The following is a 25,431-nucleotide window of genomic DNA, read 5'->3' on the forward strand; positions in this document are numbered from 1 at the left end:
TCAAAAGCCTACCAGGCTGCATGTCTCTATATAAATAGATATAAAATATACACACACTCACATAATAAAGGAAACGTGGTGAATAATCTAAGAAAAAGGCATAAATGTACAAGAACAAAGAGCACATACATTGCCAGCAAGAATTTTATCCAGACTGCTCCAAATGCTGCAATATGGGCTATTTCTGGCTATATACGGGATAAAGTATCCGACTACAAATTGCTCTCATGTTAACTTTTTTTATTCCAGGACTAGGTTCTGCTACAAACCAACCAGCTTTCTGAATCCAGCAGAGCCTTCCTCGTCTAGCAAAGAAGCTTCTCTATTCCTACAGATAACAGTCCCGAGTATCAATCCTTAGGACACTAACTTGGTAAAGAACTAAAAAGTTACCTGTCCACGGAGAACAAAAAATGTAAATTAGAACCGCCATCAGTTTTCACGGGGGAGAACGATCATACGACTTCGACACAAAGTTAAGAGGCAACTGCTGAATGGAAAAACCACAACTTACTACCATTCCCTGCTGCTGAATTCAGTCTTAATTTTAGAAAAACAAAACCGAAAAAAAAACCCATCAAAGGGTTGACTGAAGGGTGGTAAAGAGCCATTCACGTCTTTAAACCCTCTTCAACAGATTTTGTAACCAGTTATGAAAACATCGTACTTAATCGGTAGTCAACAGCGCAACCTTTTTACTCCTAAGGTACGTGCGATGCTCTGGGCTTATTTTTTGGTCCGACAGTTTTTCCTTCGGATGGCCGAACGGGAGGAGATTTGGAAAGCCGGCGCACAGCTTTGTTTCAGGCTCGCACAAAAGGCAGACGAAGCACCTTCTCCCTCGCACCCTTCCCACGACGGCGCTGCCGCTCGCTCGGGCTGGGGCTGCCGGGCACCGAGCCCGGGATTACAACACCAGGGGCGCACAGGCGGGGGCAGGGAGCGCAGGGCGAGGGAACGCACCGCGGGCCGCTCGGGCCCGGCCCCGCCAGCGCCGCGCCGGCGGCCCCCCGGCCCACGCAGGAAACCGCCGGCCCCGAGCAGCCCCTGCGCCGGCGCGGCGGCCTCCCGGCCTCCCGCCAGCCGCGGACCGACCCCCGCCAGCGGCGCCGGGCCGGGCAGCGGCGGGGCAGCGCCCCCAGCGCCGCGGCGGAGCAGGGCGCCGCGCTGGGCGCTCGCGGGCCCCCTGAGGAGAAAGGCCGGGGCGGGAGAACCGTCGCCAGACGGGGAGGCCGCGGCGGGAGGCCGCGTTCGACGGCGCTGTGGCCCGGGGCCGGGCCGCGCAGAGCGCGCCCGGGGGGCGGGAGAGGGCGCAGACCCCGCCGGGGAGAGCCGCCCGACGGCGGGCACAGACAGCGCCCCGCGCCCCCCGGCCGGCAGCGAGAGGGGTGCGGCGGCGGAGCGCGGTGCTGCCCGGGGCGCCCCGACGCTCCTCAGCCGCACGCGCGCGCGCACGCACGGCCGGGGCCTCCGCGGCCCGGCCCGGCACTCACCGGCGGTGGGGGCTCCTCATCCTCCGCGGCGGGAGGGAAGGCGAAGGGGGAGGGGGCCCGCTCCCCGCCGCGCTCCGCAAGCCGTTCCCGGGGCCCCGACGGCTCCGGTGAGACGGGGGCGAAGGCGGGTGCGTGTCGGGCGAGGGAGGGCGAGGGCGGGACGGCGCGGCCCGGGCTCGGCGCAGGCTCCGTCCCGGCAGGCGCTCCCGGCGCGGCGCGGCCCGGCCCTGCGGCGCGCGGGCGGGGCGGGAAGGAGCCGGATTCCAATCACTGCAGCCGGCGGCTCCGGCCGCGCGCACGGCGGGGGCTGAGGGGAGGCGGGAACGCGCGCAGCAGCAGCAGCAGGAGCAGCAGCCGCGGCCGCCGGCGGGCGTCCTGGCGCGGCGGCACCTCGGGGGTGCCGGGCGCGCGCCTTCCCCGCGCGGCGGGGAGCGCGCGGCAGCCGTTGGCGCGGGGCAGCGCCGCCCCTCAGAGCGGCCGGGCGGGGGCCGCGTCCCGGGCCCGGCGGCGCCGCCCGCCTCCTCCCGCCCTTCCATCAACACGTGCCGTGGGCGGGAGAGGCTGGCGGCGCATCCCGGGAAAGAGTTGGCCGGGAGGAACTAGCCGGGCCTGCTTTTCCTCCCCCGTAGGCCCTCCTGGGGCGGGAGCGCAGGCCGCAGCCAGCCGCCGCCTGAGCGAGCTTGTCGCTAGGCTCCGTGCCCCGCGCGGGCGGCCGCCCCCAGCCCCGGCACCGAGGCGGCGCCTTACCCGCCGCCCAGAAGGGCTTTCCCGCTGAGGAGGGTGGGGGAGCACCTCTAGGGAAGGCCGGGAAGGTGTGAGGACGAGCAGTGGCCAAGCAGGTGTCACGGAGGGACTGCTGGCCGAGCAGAGGGCTCGGGATGAGGAGGAGCAGCTCAGCTGGATATGGCTGCGGGGCCGGGGAGCTCCATCCACATGCTGGTGGGTCGGCGCCATGGAAAATGGACAAGCTGCCAGGATTCACAGAGTAGGTGGGGTGGAGGATTACCGTGGCAGTTTTGATGTGAATTAAAGGGGGCCAGTGTGCCAGCTGGGGTGGGCAACGAACAGGCAGTGGTTGCGGCAGCACAAGGGAAAAAAATGACGGCCTCAAACGGGCCTTTAGTTTTGTGGAAAAATCACTCTGAAAAGGTTGACGTTGCAGTGCCGTGTGAGGGGTAGAGTTCCATTGTGAACGACAGAATTGGGTTTGTTTGCTTTTTTCCATTTCCTGTATCTCTAAATAAATAAACCCAGTTAGTTAGATTGGAATATGTAATAACTTGTGCTTGCTTGATAAGTTTCCTGAAGGCCATGATTTGCATTGCGTTTCCAAGCTCCTCATCATTAGGACAAATTAGCAAAGTAGTAATTTGTCTGTCTGTCTTCAAGTGAGGTCTCCCAGCAGCAGTGCAGAATGAGCTTTAATGACAGCGTGCCATGCGACAAGAGGACCACACAGTTCCCACCTGGGCTGCTGTTTCAATCCTTTGCTGAGCAAAGTGGCAGCAGTTGTGTTGTTGAGGTGGTCTTGCCTCTCCCTGTCATGTGGTTACTTCGTGTCAAGAACTTTGTACACAAAGCCAACTAAAGGGGAAAATGAAGATTGCATGGATCATGCAAACCTACTCGGTTTCCCTTTGCTGCAGCCCAAAACACCCTTTAGGCCTTCAGGACACACCAGCAATTGCTAGTGTCAAGGTGCCTGCCCAGATAAACTGTTTCTAGAGAATAACCGGTTGGGAAGCAATCTCACTTATCGGTGCCAAATAGCCACATGCGCATATATTGTGGGAAACACAGGCTTGCTTATTTTGTTGCCCACAGCCTTGCTCCATTTTTGTGTGCTAGTATCAGATAGGACTTGTAAATGCTGTGTACTCCACTCCAGAGTTGTCACCTCTGAATGTAAGATGAGAGCGTGGGCTCTGCAGTATCATTCACATGCATTATACCTGCGGATCATTAGACGAGTACTTAGCTTGCCTACTATCCTATATAGCAAAACAAAAAAGGGAGTAGAATTTCAAACCTATCGACTTCACAGACTCCTTTAAAATGTAGGCAGTTAAAGGCACACCTAGTGAGTGTAGGTGGCCAGATACTATGGTGATAGGCATTTAAAAATACAGGTCTTGTCTTACTAGACTTCTAGAAAATTTTTTCCGATGACCATCATCCAGAAAAATCTGTCAGTGTCCAAAACAAAGACAGCCTGCAAGAAAGACAAAATCACAGCTTTCATGCCAAGCAATACAGAACTTGTATGCTTATGTTTATAATTTCAAAGGAAAATATGAGTCTGCTGTTCTTCCACACTGTCTACTATCAGATTATAGCAACAGAATAGACACTCAATATGGAAGAAGAATGCAACATGCGTGTCTGTGCTCCCAACCAGAACCAAAGCTGTTAGCGCTAGCATCTCTTTAAGTAATAATCTGTGTGGTAATACAGTCGTGCTTTTCAGATGTTGGATATTGATTTAAATCCAGTATGCATTAATTTAGCAAAAGCCACTAGCCTTGAAATTTATTTGATCCCTTGTGTGAAATGGATCAACTGTTTTCATCCAATTCCAGGTCAGTAAATTTGCACATCACAGAAACAGCCATCTCAGCTTGTACTTTTCAAGGCACTCAGGCACTGAAGATACCACAAGAAATAGTCCGTGTCAGATCAGAAATAAGTATTGCTGATGATGAACTTTGCGTTACCATGGCCAATATGCCTATTCCCTGCATAAACGAGCACTGTGTAAATACTCAGCTTAATCAAAGAATAAAGTCAGTAAAAGCAAACTACATTATAATTATACTCGGGCTGCAGGAGACAGAAGTGTATCGTCATCTAAAGTGAAGAATCATAACAACCTTAAAAACTATTTAGATTGAGATGGATGTCTGATGAAACATCACAGGGAAAGTACTGGTGTCTTTCAAAACTGTGCAGTACTTACAATATGTTTCCAGTTTCATACAGGGATAAACTGTCATTTTTGACACATAGGATTTATAACAAAAGTATGAAACCAGTGTGAGTAGATTAAAATTCCTTATTTACAATCATACAGCAGTCTCTGTGTGAGAAGAGGATTGTTGACCAATCCTGGCATGCGAGATGTTCGACCTGATGATGGAAGAGTTTTCTTTATGCACCACCTGAAGAACCAATGTATTTCCTGAAATGAAAGTAACTGTGGAAACTGAAGCTAAGATTTTTGTAAAGTAAACCACGAAGAATCAAATCTGACTTGTTTTGCTTTGTTTACCTGGCAGGAGAGGTAAACATACCTATTTAAACCAGAAGATGAACGCTTCAGGTGACAGGCACTCAGAAAGACATAGGGTACCGGTGAGCTAGTTATCAGTAACAGACATCTCACCTGGTGAAGGTTTTAGGAATATGCAAAACCTCAGACACATCAGGTTTTAATAACATGAAGTATTTATTTTGTTAATTGACCAACACTCAAAGATGCTGTAGTCTAAAAACCTGAAAATAAACATACGTTCATTTGACATTTGGCCAGGATAGGATGTGGAACCCTAACATGAAATACAGAAGAAGCAGATCAAGACTGACTGTCGTGTTGAAGAGAGCTGTATTTAAAAAAAAAAAATTAAATCATGAATTGGATGGTCTTCCAGCTGCTTGCTTTGTCATTTCCTCTCCAGGAATTTCTTATTAGTTCTTGGAATCACTTGGGAACTGCAAGTCTTAAATATCAAAAGATCTATAAGAACAAAAAAGTACATACAGGGAGAAGGTCATCCATGTGATAGAACTTTTATCTTTGTAGATCCTTCTTCCCTTCAGTTTCTGGAATTCATGTCTTAAATCTGTGGTTCAAATACATTTTTGAAAACTGTTTGCAATTAGATGAGTAGTTCTCTGTTACTGTTACCAAAATAAATACTCCATGTTACATATTAAAAGAATATTGCCCTTCAGCCAGGGACACAATTTTTTTCACTTAAAATGACGTGAATTTGGCTTTGTCTTTTCTCAGAATTATTTTACTTGAAAGTACATTCTTCTGATTATAAATTTATACAGCTGTTTGTTACTTAGAAATGTCATGGATTTTATTAAGTGTTTTAAATGTAAGCATAACTAATTCAGTAAGGCAGAATCAAATCCGTGAAGAAAGGTGTGTTTAAAAAATTTCTGCTAGTGAAGCACTGATAGTAAAAAGGTGAAAAAAGTATTCCTCGGCGCTGCAAGCCCCGGCCAACCTTCGGTCCAACAAGCGGGATGTGGAACTGAGCACAGTACAGCACTGGAGAGCACTGTGGAGACACTCCAAAGAATAACAGCAGAGCACAGGCACAAGGAAACAGGAAACTGTTCCCACAGCTTAAGCACTTGGTGTATTTTCGGGTTACTTCTGGGATTCTGCAGACCAGATTGTTCTTTAGCCTTGTGCAGGTGGACGGGGAAGGAGGAGGACGTAATGGCTATACCTGTCATGTGCCTTAGGCAGCTTCTGCAGGATGTGAACTGATTCCTTACTGAGCTGCGTAGTAGGGAACTCCATTTCATCTTGCAAAGGGCTGTAGTAATGGGAACACCTTGCCTGATGTTGCAAGTGCCCTAGGAGACATTTTGCCAGTCAAGAACCAAACTTCCTGTTGCTTTTTCTGATTCTTCTTCCTACGCCTAGTTAAGCTGTATGTTTCTGGTTTTATGGATTCCCAGGTACACAACCCGTATTGCAGTCTTTTCACCAGGCCAAAATAAACCCTGAGACAATCCTCCTTATAACTACAAAGAAACATTTAAAATTATTTTCTTTTTCTTAAAGCCAGTGTTGGGTAGTAAGAGCATTAAAAGTCTTACACAGAAAAAGAAAGTATTTGTAGGCTGAGCAGAGGCTTCACTTGAGTTCTCGCATCAGTTTGTCAGAATTAGTACCTAGATGCGTGCAAATAAAATCCTGAAAGTCTTCTTTTCCTCTGAGAAGATTAAGTATTCAGAGTTAGACTCGAGTGCTGATTTTGAAATTTATCCTCTGAAATTACTATGAGTCTGCAGTGCCAAATGATCTACAAGGAAGTTCTACTTATTAGCTTCTCTCTGAGAATGAGTGTATCTGAGATATGTCTGTGTTCCTCTGCTTTTTATTTTAAGAAGTATTTGTTAGTTTCTTTTACAAGTTTGAATAATCCTTGGCTCCAAACCCACATTGTATTGACATTTCTCCTACGGATGCTGAAATTTCATCCCCCTCAAGTCTTTGTAACAAAAACTTCACTTCTTGATGATGATCCTTCTCAGCAACAGAAACTGAAGGAACGATGAAAGGGGAAATGTTTTTTAAACCTGCTGTTAAACAAGGAGAATTCTTTTCAATACAGAAAATTTCTGTCTTGGTGTGTATGACAGCTTTGTCCTCAAGAGGCATGGATTCAAGGAGATGTGTTTCTGGCAGCTATAGTGGGTAGCATAGAGATTTACAAAGATGGACGTTTAGAGACTGAAAATGTTATATTCTTCGAAGCTTGTTAGAATGAAACAGATCTGAATCCTATACAAAACAAATTAACCAAATCATTTAACTTAATCAAATCCTTAGGGTTTTTTTTTTCTCAGACTAAACATACCTGTAACCATGAATGCATTGCTGTTACGTAAGAACAAATGCAGCAAAATCCTCTTATTCTCTTCTTTTTTTCAAATTCTAGCAAAACCAAAATAATACAGGTTTACTAAATTAATAAGAAAAGGATATATTTGTATTTCAGTCACAGCAGTCAACTAATATGTCTGAAAATATATAATGAAGTTAAAGGCACAGCAATAAACCTTTTCTCCCTTAGTGTGTAAGATACTTAGATACTTGAATATGTACTGGAACTGAACTTGAGCAAAGTAAAGAAACACATAGAACTAAAAGCAAATCCTGACAAATAGTCTATAACTTCCTTTGCTTCCAGTGAGAAATTGGCCTGTGTCTGCAAATCTCCGGATTTGGCAGCTATACCTAATTTACTTTAAACTCCCACCGGCATCAGCGAAAAATTACCTAAATAGGGATGCAGGATTGGATCTAAGATAATAGCATATTAAAATTCCACTATAAATTCAAAAGCTACTAATGGAAATTAACTCCCCAAATTATAAAAAGTTCAAAGCAGTTCAACAGTTTTCAGTGTATATACTCAAAATGCTACACAATAGTAGCTATTGCATGTGTGGCCATCAGGAAACACAGCTGTGCTTCTTTGTGCTACAATTAATTACTTCCGTTGTATATAAAATTGAAAGTATTGGTACTCTGGGGCGGAAAAAGGATATCCTGATACACTGCTCCTATTTCCTTACCAAGGCCTATTACTGAATGTTTCACCATTAATTCAGTTTCAATGATTTATCTTACGATGAATAAAGGAAGGGTAAATTGGGTGGTTAATTGTTACGCTAAAAACTTTTTCTTCGCATTTTCACTCTTCTACATTTTTATCTCATTTTACTGCTTTCACATGTGCCCTCTTTCATAGCAATTGTTCACTTTTAAGTAGTTGCACTTAGTAATGAATGTCTAAAATAAATGTTCACTTAACTATCCTTTGACTTAAGGATTGTTCTGGTGTTTTTTGTTTTGGTTTTTTTTTTTTAATGTTATGAGATCAGAGAAAGCAGAAAACTTTGTTGGTGCCCTTTAAAGGAATGAGTAAAATTTTCAGCTTAAGTATTTGTGGCCAGGTTCTCTGAAGCTGGCACACAGAGATGTAATTTATACCTTTCTGTGCCAGTGAATTTCCCTAAGCTGGAGGGGGATAAGGATTCTTACCCAGAGTTAGGGAGGAGTAATTAACAGCCCAGCATTTCTCTGTTACGCATTCTTTTTTTTTTTTTTTTTTTTTTTTTTTTTGGTGAGAATTGCATAGGAGCAAATACAGTTTGAGGTTGTATTAAATAGTGCAAATGTGGACCCTTAAGGATATACACTGCCCCCAGACTTTAATACTTGTTTTTTAATAACACTGACTCTTTCTTTTTAGAGGACTTCTAAACAGAGAGCAGCTTCCGTGACTGCTTAGGAAATCCATGAAGTCTCCAACAACCACCAGCCATGTAAGTCTATAAAGGATAGATAACGTGTCATGTATTTGCCACTAGGAATTAAATCTCTCAGGGTGCTAACCTAAAAAGTCCGTGATTGTATGCATAGGTGTAATTAACACCACCAGACTGTTTCCAATCCATTAGAAGATGTGTAGCACAAAGCTGAGTAAGTGACATGGGGGAAACATGGAGTCCTTCAATGTGACTACAAATAAATTCTGCCAAATGAACTGAAATCTTTGCAAGTTTGAATTCACTGTAGTTGGTGTCACAACAAAGTGACAGAAGAATGGGAACTCAGAAAAGCTCCCATTCCAGAAACCGGTTTACATAATACAGATGGCAGAAAATCATCATCCACATAAAATACAGCCCTATTCTCCTTTTGCTGCAGCAGCTGGAGAATTATGCTGTGTGTAGTAAATGACACAGTAGAGCTGCTCAAAGAATTATGCTCTGTCACTATTTTGTAACAATGCAGTTTAGATTCAGGTATGCTAAATTTGAGGTGATACCTAGAACCTGAATGTCTCTGGCTAGCACTATCACATTTCTTGCAAGTATTTTTTGGCCAGAAGTATGTGCAGTTTAGCATAGATGCTGTGTTGTATAGATGCAGTAAAGCAAAAACTTCCAGTTAGTAACGTATATATTGTGTATCTCCAATAAATCTCAGTAAAACTGGTATTTCCAGGGTGCCGTAGACCAACTGAATACACTTGCACTAGCAGCACAGCACGTTGCATTACTTTTTACCCCACAGTGCTACACAGCTTACAAGCATGTGTAACAGTAACTCTGGCCAGGCTACCACATGTGCAGAAATCATAGGGAAATTTATGATGTCCTCAGAATCTGTGCAGGGAAAAATTTCCAGGAAGAAAATGGGTCAGGGAACATACAGGCCAACCAGTGGCATTGGGAACTGCAGAAGACCATTTGGCTGTGAAAGAATGTATTTGGTCTTTGTCTATAATGCACAAATAAAATTTTTATTCCCTGAATTCATATCTTTTATATGAAGCCAGATTTTGGAAAGTGTGCCCTTCTTTCTGCTCCCACATCTCCTATGCTATCAGAAGTCTAGAGATGTTACCTCTTAAAGCACAAATACCTAACTGGTAACAAAAACTACATCTCTAGGTGCACTCAGTTTAATGCACCATTATTATGCTGTGTGTAGTAAATGATACAATATGACAACAATTTAGGCTCAAATGCTGCAGGTATGAAACACATGCACTTAAAGGAAATCAAATCCTCACTTCCAAGTGTTTTAATCCACATACGTGTTCCATACATGCATATAGGAATGCTTGCATTTATCAACATTTAAATGAAACTAAACCATGTTCCCAATGTTATTTTTCAGTCTACATATGATTAGATCTTAAAATAATTAAAATTCTGTAAATCATTCTTTTGTTCTGAAATGAGATCCTTAATTTTCACTATAGATACTTATTAAACTTCCCAAAAATCCAAAACAGCTTCTTTAATGCACCATAAGAATAAAACATTCTAGAAGAACAGCAAGTTTCTTAGCTTTCTTGTAGCAAGCAGTATTACTTCCACAAGTACTGGAAGGACCATCACCTTTATTCAATTCAAAGTTGTTTTTTATCTATATCTTCTAATTAAAAGAAAAATAAATAATTAATTCAGTTATAGAAAGGCCTCAACTCTTTTTCAGTAACACTGCACATAGTAAAACTAAGCAGAAGCAGAAGAATTTCTGTAACATCTTTGTCATTAGTGAAAATAATCTGATTTCTATAGTAAGATTAGAAAATACTTGTGTAGCGGAGGCAGATTTATTAATGATACTTTATGCATACTGATTTATTATTCCCTAACAGTTAATATCTGGAAACTTTTAAAGGAAAAACATCTTTTGTTCAAAAGTTTAGCTTCGTTTGAAAAAAATTCATACCGCTTGTCCTTATTGCACAGAAAAGTCTCGTGAGTCAGTCTGAAGGTCCTTATTAGCACAACACACATTACTGTTTTCTTTTGATGTAATCTTCCTAAGAGGAGGGGGAACTGTATTTTTAACAGCTATCCAAGGGCATGTTTTATAGGCATACAGCACAGAATTTATGCCTGAATATAATCTGAGTCTCATCCATAACTCTCTGATTTGGCTGTGAGAACAAAGCATTTCATTGTGTGTTCAATAATAGTTTCAGCAATCTTATTCACACATTCCTTCCCTTCTTAATCAACAGAAACTGGCTGAATTTAAGATTCAGGGGCGGGGGGGGTGGGGGGTGGTGAGGAGCAATGCCAAAGTCTATAGTTTTGAAATCACCATTTTCTTCAGAGTAAATCATAGTCTCACTTCTATTAAGAAACTCTCAGTGCAACACTTGTCAAGCTATTTTGCACCATGTCCTTTTCTAATGAACTTTGCTCTATTCACTTTTTGCACTCTATTAGCTGGCACAGTGTTATGGTGCCTCTGTTGCTTCTACTTCCAACAACTCTCCTGGGATCACAGTGCACAGTTTAGGAACCACTGTCTTGTGCAAGGGTTAGAGGTCAGAACAGACAATTTGAAAAACAGCAATTTTGAACTGTCAGAAAATTGTGTCTGTTCTGTTCATTCTTTTGAATTGTGTTTTTCCTTATGCACATTGTAAACAGAAATTAGGGCTGTAAAATAAAATCAAAGTGCACCAAGTGCACTGATGCTGTACTTTGTAATGCTATCTAAAACCAAATCAGTCCATTTATCATCTAACTTCTTAATTAGGTTTAATGTAATTAGTTGTGTCTTTAAAAATCCTGCATTCCTGAAGGGTGTGCATTAGGAATGCACAAAATGGCTGTTTTTATAAACTGCACTGTTATATGAAGATATCCTTTCATTTGAAAGTATTTCTTGGCACTGGAGCTCAATGAGGACATTTAAAACATTTTGTGCATTATTTAAAGTCACTTCTTCTAAGAAATGGAATACCCACCTGAACTTACGCAATCAAACTTTGTTCTCAGATGCGTCAACGTAACCTAAGACAGAATTTACCCATTCCTTATAAAGTTACTATAAACACTATTTGTTGACACAATAAGGTCTGAGACTATACAAGTCTTGCTAAGTTACAACATGTACTGTTAGTACACTACATCCTTTAAGCATACTAATGTTTGTTTAAAACAGTGTTATTTGGTTAATAAAACATTCAAGATGGATATACAATGAAGTTGAAACCAATGCTTTTAATTTTTATTTTCAGGTCTGAAGTAGAGAGTACAAGCTTGTGTATGCTTTTGTATCAGTATTACATGGCTGAAAGTAGTCAGCTGTTCACATGCCATATTAATAAATATGCCCAAATCATAAAGCTTTAACTGTATTTGCACATTGCTTTTATTACTAGACTGGTTTATTCATGTTGGCACAGATAATCCATGCAAGGTAGTTACTCACACCTCATAAACCACACTACATTCTGTTTCTGAAGAAACTAGGAACTTAGGAAAAAAAGTCTATCTAAAAGCAAGGGCACTTGTGGCATCAAGTCAACATGTCAATACATTATAAAACCTAGATTTCTAATATGATCACTGCAGGCAAGAATTCACTCAGTTTCAAATTCTGATATTTATAAATACTAAAGAAATTAATATCTGCTACCAGGAGACAAGTATTGCAAATAAACATTAGTGTGCCCAGCACTAGACACTAGTGAGTGTGTTCAGTGCTGTGGACATTCACATTATTAAACATAAATACAAATAATCTTTAACAAAACATTTTGCCCAAAGTACTGACCTATGAAGGACCAAAGTAAAATATTTTTGTTGTTTTGAATTTATTTTAGAAATGTGTAATGTGTAAATCCAATACAGTAAAAATGAACTTCTAAAAAAAGAAGTCATGATTTTTTTTCCAGATAATGGAAGCGGTCTTCTGTGGAAACATTATTTTTACTCTGTTCTGTAAAAAAAACCAAAAAATGGAAAAAGCATTAAGATACTTTTTGAAGACTTTGATTGAAAAGTTACTGAACATGTTTTATTAGCTAAAAGACTGGTCTTTTTATTTGATCATTCAGAGGTACAGTATCTTTGTTTAATTATGTAAATTAATTAGAATGAAAAGAAATATTTAGAGGAACTTAGGACTTGTCCCAGGCATCTATTACAAGACATAAAACATAAACAAGTAGACATTATTAGTCTTGCATATTTTTGTACAGCGTTTATGTTCAGTGATAGTTGAAAGTTGAATTATATATATATCTCTCTATGCATCTTTCCCCCCTCCATATCACAAAGGTGACATGTGGCAGAAGAGTATCAGCAGTTATGTGGTATTCTACCCCCATGAAAGTCAAAATACTACATTATTATTCACAAATTTCTGGTTCAGATATGTGCAAAAAGTATATCTTAATATAGATATCAAGGGCGGGTAACTGGATTCTCTATTTTTGGACCACATTATGAAGCAGCACAAGTCAAAACAGGAAATTTATTACATTATAATCCTCAGGGTATCTCTGTTCTTCGTTCAGAGATATCACTGTATCTCATATAGTGATATGTAAACTAGCTTTAATCTCACTTGCTCGGGCACCGGCTGGAGTCAGGGCATGTGTTACAGTGCAGGTTATCTGCCCAAGGAAATTTTCAGGACTCTCAAGTTAGTACGGCTCCCACTGAAAGGGAAATTTTAAGGACTCAAACTAGTACAGCTTCTGCTGAAGTCTGTGCTGCTGCATTTTCTCTGTTGTCACCCCACGAGCTAGCTCAGCTATGCTTATGTACATTGCATTCACTTTTCTGCAGTACTGACTTCAGATATACTAGATTGGACCCTGTATCCCCTTTGCTCACCCCTTCTGTACATATTCATACTCTCTCTCTGAACTATTGTGAGCTACTTGTACCCCAATTTCTTGCTTCAGGCCCTTTCCCTGACTGTAGTGAGTCATCCTGGCTATTCCCCCTTTCCCTCCCCCTGCCCCACCCCAACCATCTACTCTGTCAACTCAGTGAAACTAGGCTTACCTAGGCATTCCCCCTCCTCCGGCCCCAGCTTCAGTAAGGGCTTCCCACCCCCTCAATGCTTCATCTTTCCACACTCAACCAGAGGCCCCCAGAGCCCCTACATTCTGGCTGCTGCCGGTGCTCTCCCTTCTCTGATCCAAGCCTCCCTTCCCCTGCCTACACTGAGACCCCTGTCTCCCATACCTCTGTCCAGCCAGCAAGCCAGCAACTCGCAGGCTGACCCGGGCCCCTTCAGCTGGCAAGCCGGGCTCCCCTGTGAACATGAAGAAGAGACAGCCCCAGCCGTGCTGCCTACCACCATCTCACAGAGCGTACCCCTGCCTGAGCTGCAGCCTTCCATCTCTGGCCATCTCCTAAAATGCTTTGTCCTTCACGCTGCCAGCGAAGAGGGAGCTTTTAAGGACATTGAGGGGGAAGGTGGAGAGTGAGAGACACACATATACACATCTGTAGATTAGAGGTGAAAGACCTCATGAAATTCTCCTGAGGCATCACAAGTCCTAGCGTTTTGTGTCCTCCCAAGGAGTCTGACTCCCTGTTTTGATGTTGACAGCAAGAAACTAGTCCCAGTCAGTGGGTAACACAGAAATCTGCCTAAAAAATATCTTCATGCAGCCTTAGTATATAATATGCTGGTTTGAATTCTCTTAAATAACAGAGAATAAAACCCACCATTTTGAATGACATTAAAAAATTAAAAGGAACTCTAGAATTGTCTCACTGTTATGAAAAGGTGTTTGAGGAAGTCAAATATGAGTGAAAAAAATATTTAACTTCCATGATTACAATTTATTCCTCTAGAGAATATTATGAGCCAGATCTTTGGATTTTGTAATCAATGGAACCATATTCACACCAGCCCAGCACCGACTGAAAACAGAAAATTTGTTTGCTATAGAAAAAAAAAAAAAAAAAAGGCTTTTCATATAATGTGCTAGTATTTTAGAATAACTCATGCATACAAAAATCTGACCCTGTAGCGCCTGTATCAGACCACTGCTAAGATCAGTAAGAACAAAGATACCTACTGAATAAATACAGGTCATACATGTCAAAACTGCCACAGGCAGTTCAGGTTGTTATTTTTGTCCAAGCTGCACACTGCCTGCAGCTAACAACTCTCATATTAGAACTCCAAATTTCTCCTATTCCTCCCCCAATCTTTGGACAGTTTTTCATCCCTGAAAAGACACAACAGTTTTCTTGAAATGACCATTACCCATTGGAGGGCAAAGGCAGACAATGCTATGTCATTTCTTGTTACTCAAAACACTAGGCAGAAATAGGGTGCAGATGGCACCAGAATGTGGCCCACAGAATGCGGCCCACAGAATGCATCCTCAGCCTCAGGAATACTAATTCAAAACTGTCAGTACTGCAAGCTGTCAACACACACATCATAATTCTCACTTAAACAGATTAATAAAACTTGAATAGTGATCAGACTTTCCATTTTAACTCTATTTTCAAACAGACCTGCGGTCTCTAGTACAAGTGTCATTGGTATTTAAAATTAAAAATTCAAAGGTGTTATCAGTGCTACAAGTATTGATCTTTTTGGTGAAAAAAAGTTTTATAACTAACTGTTTGAACAACCTGAAAGTTGTTTTTAAAATACTAGAAAAGATTACTGTATGGTTATCCTAATTGTCAGACCCTATCTACAGTTTTACAATGGCAAATACTACTACAATTCAGGATGCATTGCACTTAAACTAAGAAAAGGGGGAAAGAGAATGTGCCTGTGGTGTTATGCTTCCTTATGAATTTTTAATCAATGTTAATTTACTAAGTGGGGGGGGGGAAAGATGCTTTTTTCCTGTGTGGGATAGAGTAGGGAACTTTTGCAAGCTGTCATCCATTTCCTAGCTGTGCTAGATGGATGTGTGTCTTCTGTGTTCATCAATATGAAGGTCCAGATGTAAATTCCTACCTCCCACTGATATCAATGGGAATTAGAAACCAAAGCAACTTTGAGCATTTTTTCCACAAGAGGAAAGGAAAACTGGATTTGAATTAAAAGCTAGCCTTTCCAGCCAGCTCTATTCCATTCAATGTAAAAGCAATTTGGAGAAAGCCAGTTGTCCTTTTCTATTATGAATGAAAATGGCTAATCTACTGTGCGAGTATAAGCCAAGTGCACTAGCAACGTTGACCCAACCTGCTTTTCTCAATCTTAACGGGTTATGGAAGGCGTTAGTCTGTTTCCACTTTATTTTCAAACTAAGTTACAGATTATCTCCTATGCTTTCCAGTTACATATGGATTCAAGGCAGACTTCTTATTCGGAAAGAATCTAAAATATTTGATGCTATGAGGTAGCACCACAACATAATGGAACAACACTCACTTTTCACAGAGGAAACCCTAATCTATTTATTTTCCTTTGAAAGTTATAGCCTTTGGTTCTACAGATTATTGTACATGTGGCACTTAGTCATTCTTGTTATAAAAGAAAATGACTTATTACAAAAGGACTTTCCCAGTTGTTCTTGAACACTAGTGTGTGGTCTAAGCAATAAAACTGCTGTGGGTAGTTATTTGAAACTGTATTTGCACATTACTTTTTACATTACAGTTTTTAGTTAATTTCAATATTTCCCCCAACTGTTGCTCTAATAATGGACTAGTTCATTTGTTTTTGACTGTGCATTTAGTAGGTTTTTGTATGAACCTTGCAAAAGCATGTTCTGCATTTATGAAAGAGGTTAAAGTTAAAACTTCAGCAGTATCAACTTCCCAGCTTTTACCAAGAGAAACACTCGCCATGGTTACCAACTTTATAATTGCCCAGTTAGTCATCTGTTTCTCCCCAGCATTACTGACTACCAGCTCTTTTAAACATTGATGGCGTGGGCATGCTTCTTGCACAGTGGCTTATCCTTCTTGGAGTAGAAAGGCTGACCTTCCAAGTTCACATGGCATACCTAGAATTAATAATAAATATAATCAGGAATCACTAAAAATAAAAAATAAAAATAAATTAAAAAAAAAAAAAGAGGGAGAAAGACATGATTATCAACCTCGACTGTATTTCTCTCCTGCCACACATTTCTTTGGCAGAAGTGCATCTGATTTCCTGGATCAAAGTGTACGCCTTGGTAGTTTTCCTACTCCATGTTGAGGTTAGGCTCTGGTTTGTATCAGCTCTCCTCTCTGTACTTTCCTGCCACCGCTACCCACTACGTTCACTAGTTTCCATTAAAAGGAAGTCTGGGTACACGATCCCCTAGGCAGCTTCAGCATGTCCCAGCAGTGCTTGTGTAGATCATCAAAGAACAGTGGCACACGCAAGCACATGCAGCTAGCTCAGACTTTAAGACCTAGATTCTGATCCTTTCACGTATGATTTTACAAAGGTTCTGATTAGGTGCCATGGTCCCTGAGGTACCATCCTTCCACAGTACTATTATATACTCATTCCTGTTATTACTTGGTATGGGTGCTTATGTGATCAAGGAGTGAGTCATTCAGACAGCCGGTATTGAAAACTAATTACTTATTCTTACCAGTTTATTCTTCAACCCACAGAGCTCTCTGCCTGGCTGCAGTGCCAGGGTTTGAGAATGCGTGTCTGAGGCAGGGCAGCCTAGGTTTAGATCAGCTTAAACTGCCCTGGAATTGTACACAGGGTGGTGCAACGCCACTTGCAAGGTCAGAGTTGGCTAGAACCACTTAAGGAAGTTAACATATCTGAATCTAGGAGTAAGAATAAATGTTGTCCCTAATGCTTATGGCAGGCTTAAAATCAGTGAGTGATAACATCAGTGATGTGCTGCTGCAAGTGGAAGGAAAATCACATGAAAGGATATGAGGATGGCATATTAGAATTTAAAAGTCATGTGGCTATTTACATTTGACTTAACCCACTGAAATAAAGTTAGCTCCTAACAAAAGAAGCTATGCTGCGAGAACTGCATTAGCAGAACTATCACTTCCAGAGAAAGTCGCATTGCTAATTTAAATAAGTACATAAGAATGCAATTAAATGAACAAGCAAGAGAAGAACACAAAATATTCAGAGAAAGCATCTTTTATAAGTGACTAAGAGCTGTTAGTTCATGAAGGAAACTCGTTGTCTGGGTATTCTTTTCCTATGTTAGAATTTCAAAACCACTTCAATTTTCACAGGACACCTGTGTCACTCACTTCCATGTACCCTTGAAAGACCAGTAGCTAGTTTAGTTTTAGATATTTACATTTCTATACTTTCTACTCTTCAGCCTAAATTTTAGAGGTCAACAAACATTACGAATTGTCACTACCATTTTTGCTGTGGCCAACATAGTATTTTTAGCTAATTAGAGGTTCTAGATATTATTACCTTAGCACAGCATTATTAGAGCCAGATGAAAAGTACTCTTTATCATACGGATTTTACTACTTTGTGTGCAGTGTGGGAATATGGCCACACTGTATAGCTGTATGTGCACCACAGATTGATGAGTTTGACCAACTTCTATGCTAATTACTATTCATTCTCTCTAAACAGACTTGGTTTTGCAAGTTTCAAAAAGCATTCTGCATGGAAATACAAATGCACTGCTTTGTAAGATTGTGGCTATACTGTTCAGTATGGTGTTAATTTATTTTAAATCCTGCTTTATCTTTATTTGGTAAATATTGGAAGGAATAACAGCAATAGTGCTATGTATTAATATATGTACTCCCTAAAACTGGATGTTTTATTAGAAAGCACTTGCTTGAGATGGTCAAATTTAATAATTCTAGTACATTTATGGGAGGAGAAGAGAAATGAGTCCCATCCTTCTCCATCTGCAAGTAAAAAATGAAATTCAATCCTCTACATCCTTAGGTGTATGTTAGTCATTCCTGCTTTCAGGTCTTCTGATGTTACTTCACTATTTATGAGTATAAAGAAATTATATAGTATTTGATATAGAACCTACAGCACAAATGAAGCAGGTATCATGCCAAGTGTGTCCGAGAGCTTCAATGAATTTATCTCCAGCTTCAACAGGAAAATCACAGCCATGGCATTTTGTGCTGAACAAAGCAATATAATCTAAAATGAAACAAAAAAAAAAACAAACTTAAAACAAACACTTAATGTAATCGTATTAAATCCAAGAGAAATAGAAAGTTTCCAGAGGATGAATTTTTTTACTTTTTACTACATTCACTGAAACACTTGTTTCATTTGTTTCATACATTACTGAAACATTTGTTCCTTTGTTGCAGCACTTAGAAAACAAAATCTCCATTACCACGTCTTGCACATCTGAGCAGAGCTCTTTTCATGTATGTTGGTTGATCCATTTTAGGGTGAAGTAGCAGTACCAGAGGTTGTAATTCAAGCAACTTAGTAGAGACAATGTGGGCAGCAACCCACACATACTGTATAGAAGCACTACCAGAACCCTAAAAGAAGAATTTTTCACCCCATAACGTGTAGATTTCCGGTGAGCAGACTCTACCAGGGAAGGGAGGGGCACAGGAAAAAAACGTGTGGGAACAGAAACAGAAAGCAGGCATCATAATACAAAAGGGAGAGAAATAATGTAAGGCATTCTGGGACATGGAGGCAAAAGACCAGGGCTCTTCCAGTCTATCACAAAAAGTGGAGAACAATACAAAGGGAAATACTTGTATATGTGGCGAGTGGAAACAAAATCCATGCTGGATAGGTAACTTTTTTTATTTTGTTCATTAGCTGCTTTATTCTTATGTCGCTTCCACACAAAATGAAGCACATGATGACTGAGCAGACCTGTCCAGTTTGCCATACCTTTCTCACAGTAAGGTTCCCCATCCTCCATGTGAAAGAGGCTATTCCCAAACGGCATCTTACAAGCAGCACAGACAAAGCAACTGGTGTGCCAAGTCTGTCTTAGGGCATGCATAACTTCCTGTAAAACAAACAAACAAACAAAAATCTCCAGCAGAATAGCATGTCATGCAACTACCTACTGGAGAACAAACACAAGGCAAAGATGCTCTAAATTTTTCCCTTTTGTATCAGCCAATTCCCCTCCTCAAAAGAAAGAAGTATGACAAAAATTGGGCTCCTCTGGCAAGAAAGAGGAAATAGGACTACAAACTTTCCAGAACAATGTATTTGCCAAAATGAAACAACATAGTTCAGGCAGCTGTTTGTATCAACATGCCCAGTCGCTGTTGCAGGAGAGATTCTCTACAAAGATTCTGATTATTTGCTCCTTTGTTTTGACACAACTAGTATGAATTCTTCAGTGCAAGGGTATGATTTGTTAAATAAATTTTAAAGAGTAACTTTCTCTCTAAGACCAGGAAGTGCATGCAGGGGATAAGTCTGATGTTTCAAAGCAACTTAGGTTATGCACTAATTTCTTTAAGCTTCTCACAAGAATGCTTTGCAAACTAATGTAAAAATCTAAAAAAAACCAGCAAGGGTTCTTAGATTTTAACTTATGTGATTAGTGAAGATGAGTCTGTGGGTCTGTTCCTAGGCCATGTGGGCCATGTGTTCATCACAACCCTCCATGTTCGGTGCAACTGATGTTCTCTTAAACTGAGCATCCAGATTCTATCAGCTTCTTTCTTCTATCCAGTTTGGATCAATCTCTATTACTGATTCATTCTTATCTTGTCATACAGAAGTCCTCCAAGACCAGAAGCTGCTGTACTGAGCTCTGATACATGATTACCTGCTAATTTGTCAATCTCACTTGTGCCCAAGACAATGTTCAAGTGTATATCTGTCAAACAGTCCAGATTTCAAAGGGCCAGATGTGTAACTGGTGTAAATGAATTTAACTTTGTTCACTTCAGTGAAACAGTATTGATTTACACCAGATGAGAATCTAGATCCTATTTTATGTTGTTTCCAATTATATATGTAGACTGATTCTCTTTAAAAGATTATTTTTAGTCTCCATTGACTATGACAAAAGGGTTTGAAGTCCTCTTCTGTGCTTTGAATCCAGTGAATAGCCAGAATAGTCTGTTTACCATATATCTTATTAGAGAATCACCATTTGTCATTAACTTCTGTTACTGTTTGCAAAACAACTATTGCTGATAAATAGGTTTGTATCCATTTATGAACCTCATTGAGCTAAGAAGCAAAAAAACCAGATTGAGAAATCTTATTAATATAAATAGAGGCAGCTGGCATCTTTGCTATTTTCCTGATGAAAATCCATAATGGGGAACTGATTTGTGCCGGCATTAATTAGGTAAGTTAAGTCAGTACTGTGCTGTAAAATTACTACTGCTGCAGTAGCCATCAAGACTTGGTTGGAGCCAGAGCTTCACCATAGATGTCTGATGCTGCCATCCCTAATTGGCAATTGCACAGAAAAGCATCTAGTCTGTCAGTGCCAACATTTAGACACATGTCAAAAGCTAAGCAGTGAAAAAACAATGTGTACTCCTTGCTTCCTCATTTAAGAGTATCATGTCATATATTCATTATCACTGTATGGATAAATACACTGCTAAAATTATTTTATGGTATTCCAACCTCATCACCATCTTAGGTTTAAGTAGAGCAAATTTACTTGTACCTAAGCACAAGTACATTAAGACAGAAGTGGCATCTATTTTTGCCTGTATTTTCTTAACTATAAGAAGTCAGCAGAATTCCTCTTGGCAGCTGTGTTGCTAGCTACCAGCGAGGTGCAGCAAGAGCAATGGGCCTCTTCCCAAGATCACTGATTTCTCCATTGAAATTTAGGCTAGGTCCTGTGTAAGATAGAAAACTCCAGTTCAAGTCTCTTACTATGAACATAAGGAAAAGACAGATAAAAGTAACATAGTGTGTATCGGATAGCGAAGAACTATCCAGAAAGTGTTACTTACTTTGCACTCAGTGAGATGGTAATTGGATTATATGTGCTGTCTATGAATTGAATAAGGTACAGAAACATCCAATATTTCAGCTAGATAAAAATTACTATAAAATAATTTGTTTCTTATTCTGAAATAATCAATGGGCTGGGACATTATTATATAAAAAGGGGAAATAATTAAATATTTACATTCATTGCTTACAGTCTAAACTATTTCACTATTTCCATGAACAATGCAGCTGGAGAAAGGGTTAAGCTTGTTCTCTTACCCCCATGATCTTAGTGTGGCATCTGGCACAGGTTGGTGCAAAGAACTGTTCATAACAGCGCTCACAGTACACACTATTCTGCTCTTCCACAAAGCACATATCAGCCAAGGATGTCTTGCAGTAAGCACAATTGAATTCTTCTGGGTGCCAAGAGCGACCCATGGCTACCAGGAAAGGACCCCTGTAAACAATCATAGTTGTCTTATTTGTATTGCAAAAAGATTGATTGACCTTGATTACAAACCCACTTTGTTAGACACTGCATATACGTATAACAAGCATTCTGCTTGAACCATGAAGGTACCTATTGAAATAAGATCCAGAAGCTTGAACAGAAATGGTCTTTTTCGAGCACACTACTCAAACACTTTGCCAGTTGGTTAAAATATTTCATTGTTATTCAGTCTTATACATTGGATTTACAGACAACTGTTGGAAAAATCATCAATTGTTTTCATATCTGCACAGCTATAAGTGGTCTTTGCAAAGACAGCAGGAAAAGGCCAAGGGTTGTAACACAGAAGATAATGCTACTATTTGAATACATGAAAAAGCAGGCAAATTTCCAAACCTACACACCCACACCTCACAATAGCTCCTAAAGTCCCTGGCTTTTTTCATCTGAGAGCACACTGCATGTGGCATGTTCTAGAAATGTCAGATTATCAGATGATGACTTGCTGTTTGATTATATGGAATACACATTAAATTCATCTTGGTGATTTACTCTTGATTGTAATTAGATATAGTGATTATTACTGGAGTCTATCTATTTCAGAATATATAAAGGGCAATAATCAGCAGTTCCACGTCACCAAACCAGCTCCTTTAGTGGGGGAGACTGTCATTATACATGGATTACTTAAAGTTGGTTAGCAGTCCACAGGGTAACAATAGGCACTGGTCCAGCAGAATGAATTGGGAGAGGAGAAGGGAGAGGCATGCTATGAATCACTGGTAATAGAGTGTAGGCATTATCTTTCGCCAGACACAAAAGCAACAATTACATTTGGCTGCTGTTCCAAAATGATGTCTCGTTCCTTTTCTCTCCATAATCCTCCCCCCCACCCCCCAACTCTCCCAGTGAGGCTCTATGTACCTCCTTCAAGGGGTACCTTAGGACCAGAAACTTGTTTAAAAAACAAACAGTGATTTACCACAGCATCCAAGAAACAAACAATTAGCATGTATAACTTTGCAGTGATAAAAAGTGAACCACACAATAGCAAAATGAGCTCTGGAAATGTTAAATTAATGATGCAGACAACAGACATCCCTCCTGGGTAATTTAACTGAGTCTTGGGCTCTGGTACTGTATATTAATGTACAATAACCAGTCCCTCTGATATTTTTTCCCTGCTTCGTCCCTCTTCAAAACCTCATGACCTTACCGAATTATGCTGTTACAGTGCCCACAGAGAGGAGTTCGGCTGCTGGCTGGGAAACGCTCAGCCCTCTGAACTGTTCCCCGAGCTATTGCAGGAGCCTGGGAAGAAGTTGAACCTGGAGATGGGTAGGCAGAAGTTGAGGCAGGAGATGGTACTGGAGCACCCCGTGGTAGGATGTGCTTTGTGACAGTGGTGGTGGTTTTTCCAGGTGCAAATTTCTGGGAAAAGGAGTCATCTGTTACCCACGGAGGGCGGCTTGCAGGCTCAGTGTTGGCAGGGGTGTAGGAATGCGCTGGTGCTGGTGCTGTTTTAAGTATCCCAAAAGAAACCAAGAAGTATTTTAAAGTCTTTTCTTCTGATGGCGAAACAGCAACACTTACCAAAGGGTACTCCATGACACACAAAAATTAAAAGCTTCAGATGACACTTAATTATGGCCTGTCCCATTACTGCTGATTAACTCTGGACTGAAGCCAAAGTTATCAGTACAATCACTGACTTTTAATCCACATGCATTACAGAAGTCATTGCCTACTGGCTTTTACAGATTTTATGACGACTGTTTTCAAGGGCATCTCTTCATTTTCTAGTAGGAATAGACATGGCAATTCTGTGATAATTTTAAAGACTGCCATATAATCCGTTCAGGGCAGGTTAAAAACAGAAAGGCCAGATCACATAATAACATTTTAGATGGAATTCCCCATACTTTCAATAGAAGTTATGCTTAAATTTTAGTCTCATTATATTCATTAAAATGCAGCATTTTCCACAGATGGCACTGTTATCTATCATTTGTAGGTTTTACTCCTAGGTGTCTGAAGAAGAACAGGCTCATACAGGGAACACAGAGACGGAGAGCACTGGAAGCAATACTGAGGGAGCCAGTTCAGCTCACATGACCAGCGAGACAATGCCAACAGCACTTAGTGGAAGGCCAGACTTGCGGTTACGACTGATCTCAGTTCAGTTCTTGGCTCTGCCACAGACTTCCTGTATAACTTCAAGCAAAGCGTAGTATCTCTGTGCCTCAGTTCCCATGTATAAAATAGAAATATTATACTTCCTTTCTTCCACCCTATCACATAAAATCTTCAGTGCAGACTGCCTCTGTGTTTGTATGCACCAGGCTCTAATCTTGGGTGGAGCTTTATCACATAAAAATAAGCAGAAGCTAGAGCCTGCACATACCAACAAGTTTTCCCATTGCCCTGCTCTTTTCAAAACGTCAGATCTTGCATTGTGTAGGACTGAAGTCACTGCCTGAGAAACTGCCTCGCTTTGCCAAGTACAGGAGCACTAAAAGCAGTTTTTCCTTTGCAAGGAAAACAAAGTGAATTATTGTTGGTTTGTGTGAGGAGGAACAGAAGCTTGGAGAGTTGAAGTGTTTTGCCTAAATGAGAGAGCACAGATTTGGGAACAGAAGTCAGTTCTCCTGCAGCCTAGGCAAACACTCTGCATAGTGGATTTGAGTGCCAACAAAATGATGACCAAGTACAGCATTTACAATTAAAGGGGCTTGCAGGTAGAAAGGGATTTCAACCAAGAAGAGGGTTCTGAATGGGGGGAGAATGGATCTTTCTGGATAATTATGTGGTGAGAAGATTATGTTCTACTTAACGTTCCTCCCGTAGCCCACACCCTGCCACAGAGAATAACAGGCATTGATCATTGGCAACTGCAGGTGCTTAAATTGCATATGTATAATCCATTGTGATCATCCTAGTGATCTTTGATTTTCTTCTTTTTACTGAGTTCAGAATCTAATGCATCGTCTTGGTAAAACTTTCTTATGCTACAGTATCAACAAAGTTTCTGCCTCACAAAACTGTATCCCACCTTAGCTTGAGGCTTCTTTTTTTTTTTTTTTTCCACTTGGGAATGGTAAACAGCGTTTAAAGATTTCAGAACAGAGAGTTTATATGCAATCTCTTTAAATCCTGAGGCTGTTGCTATTTATGAATTACGGTATTAAGCTAGGTAAAATTAGAAGGCAATGTTTCATCTCTAATTGGTGAGTTCAAAAGGCTCCCACCTATGAGGCTCTCTAATTAAATAAGGTGACTTCTAGCTCACTCCGTTTTGTGAAAGGATTCTCCCTCCCCCAAGAGCCAGTTCTTGTTTTGCAAAGTACAGAGTGTATCCCACGGAGGGCCTAACAAAATGGTCAGATATTCAAACCCAGAGTTCCAGAAGTGAGGAACAAATGCAGTCCAGGTACCATTTTTAGGATCTCTTTTTCTATGGTTGTCTTTAGTAAATTCATCTTACAACCTCTTGGTTTTTCACTTTTTCTTCCTTAATCTCTCAGTGTCAGTATTTTGATTTTTCCAGTTTGCTTATTCCAACTAATGCAGACAGCATATGATTTATCTGAGTTCAGATTAATCTAGACTCCTTT

At 41.0% G+C, this 25,431-nt stretch overlaps 2 protein-coding genes and 1 long non-coding RNA gene across 18 annotated transcripts in view; 1 reads left to right on the forward strand and 2 right to left on the reverse strand.

Annotated features, from left to right (window-relative positions):
• Positions 1–1,671, reverse strand: part of BMPR1A (bone morphogenetic protein receptor type 1A) — an 84,373-nt gene extending 82,702 nt beyond the window's left edge. For 3 of the 4 annotated variants that reach the window (XM_055790643.1, XM_055790452.1, XM_055790506.1), the window contains exon 1: positions 1,494–1,671. The gene's annotated coding sequence lies outside the window, so the exon portion shown is untranslated. Of the gene's footprint in view, positions 1–667; positions 840–1,493 lie in introns of those variants that run through there. The other variant, XM_027785706.2, reaches the window with a different exon arrangement.
• A 179-nt stretch (positions 1,672–1,850) lies between these two features.
• LOC114011959 (uncharacterized) overlaps positions 1,851–25,431 on the forward strand; it is a 59,054-nt gene continuing 35,473 nt past the window's right edge. For both annotated transcript variants that reach the window (XR_003554125.2, XR_008744777.1), the window contains exons 1-2: positions 1,851–2,478; positions 8,498–8,570. This is a non-coding gene — a long non-coding RNA (uncharacterized LOC114011959). The remainder of the gene's footprint in view (positions 2,479–8,497; positions 8,571–25,431) is intronic.
• Positions 11,764–25,431, reverse strand: part of LDB3 (LIM domain binding 3) — a 128,660-nt gene continuing 114,992 nt past the window's right edge. For 11 of the 12 annotated variants that reach the window (XM_055790171.1, XM_055790002.1, XM_055790111.1 and 8 more), the window contains 5 exons: positions 23,034–23,334; positions 21,643–21,823; positions 19,330–19,450; positions 18,491–18,606; positions 11,764–16,507 (listed from right to left, as the gene is read on the reverse strand). In XM_055790171.1, the coding sequence (XP_055646146.1) occupies positions 16,418–16,507; positions 18,491–18,606; positions 19,330–19,450; positions 21,643–21,823; positions 23,034–23,334 (809 nt within the window). In that variant the 3' untranslated portion in view covers positions 11,764–16,417. The remainder of the gene's footprint in view (positions 16,508–18,490; positions 18,607–19,329; positions 19,451–21,642; positions 21,824–23,033; positions 23,335–25,431) is intronic. The other variant, XM_055789794.1, reaches the window with a different exon arrangement.

The sequence above is a fragment of the Falco peregrinus genome, chromosome 1, assembly GCF_023634155.1.
Source record: "Falco peregrinus isolate bFalPer1 chromosome 1, bFalPer1.pri, whole genome shotgun sequence".
Classification (NCBI taxonomy): domain Eukaryota; kingdom Metazoa; phylum Chordata; class Aves; order Falconiformes; family Falconidae; genus Falco; species Falco peregrinus.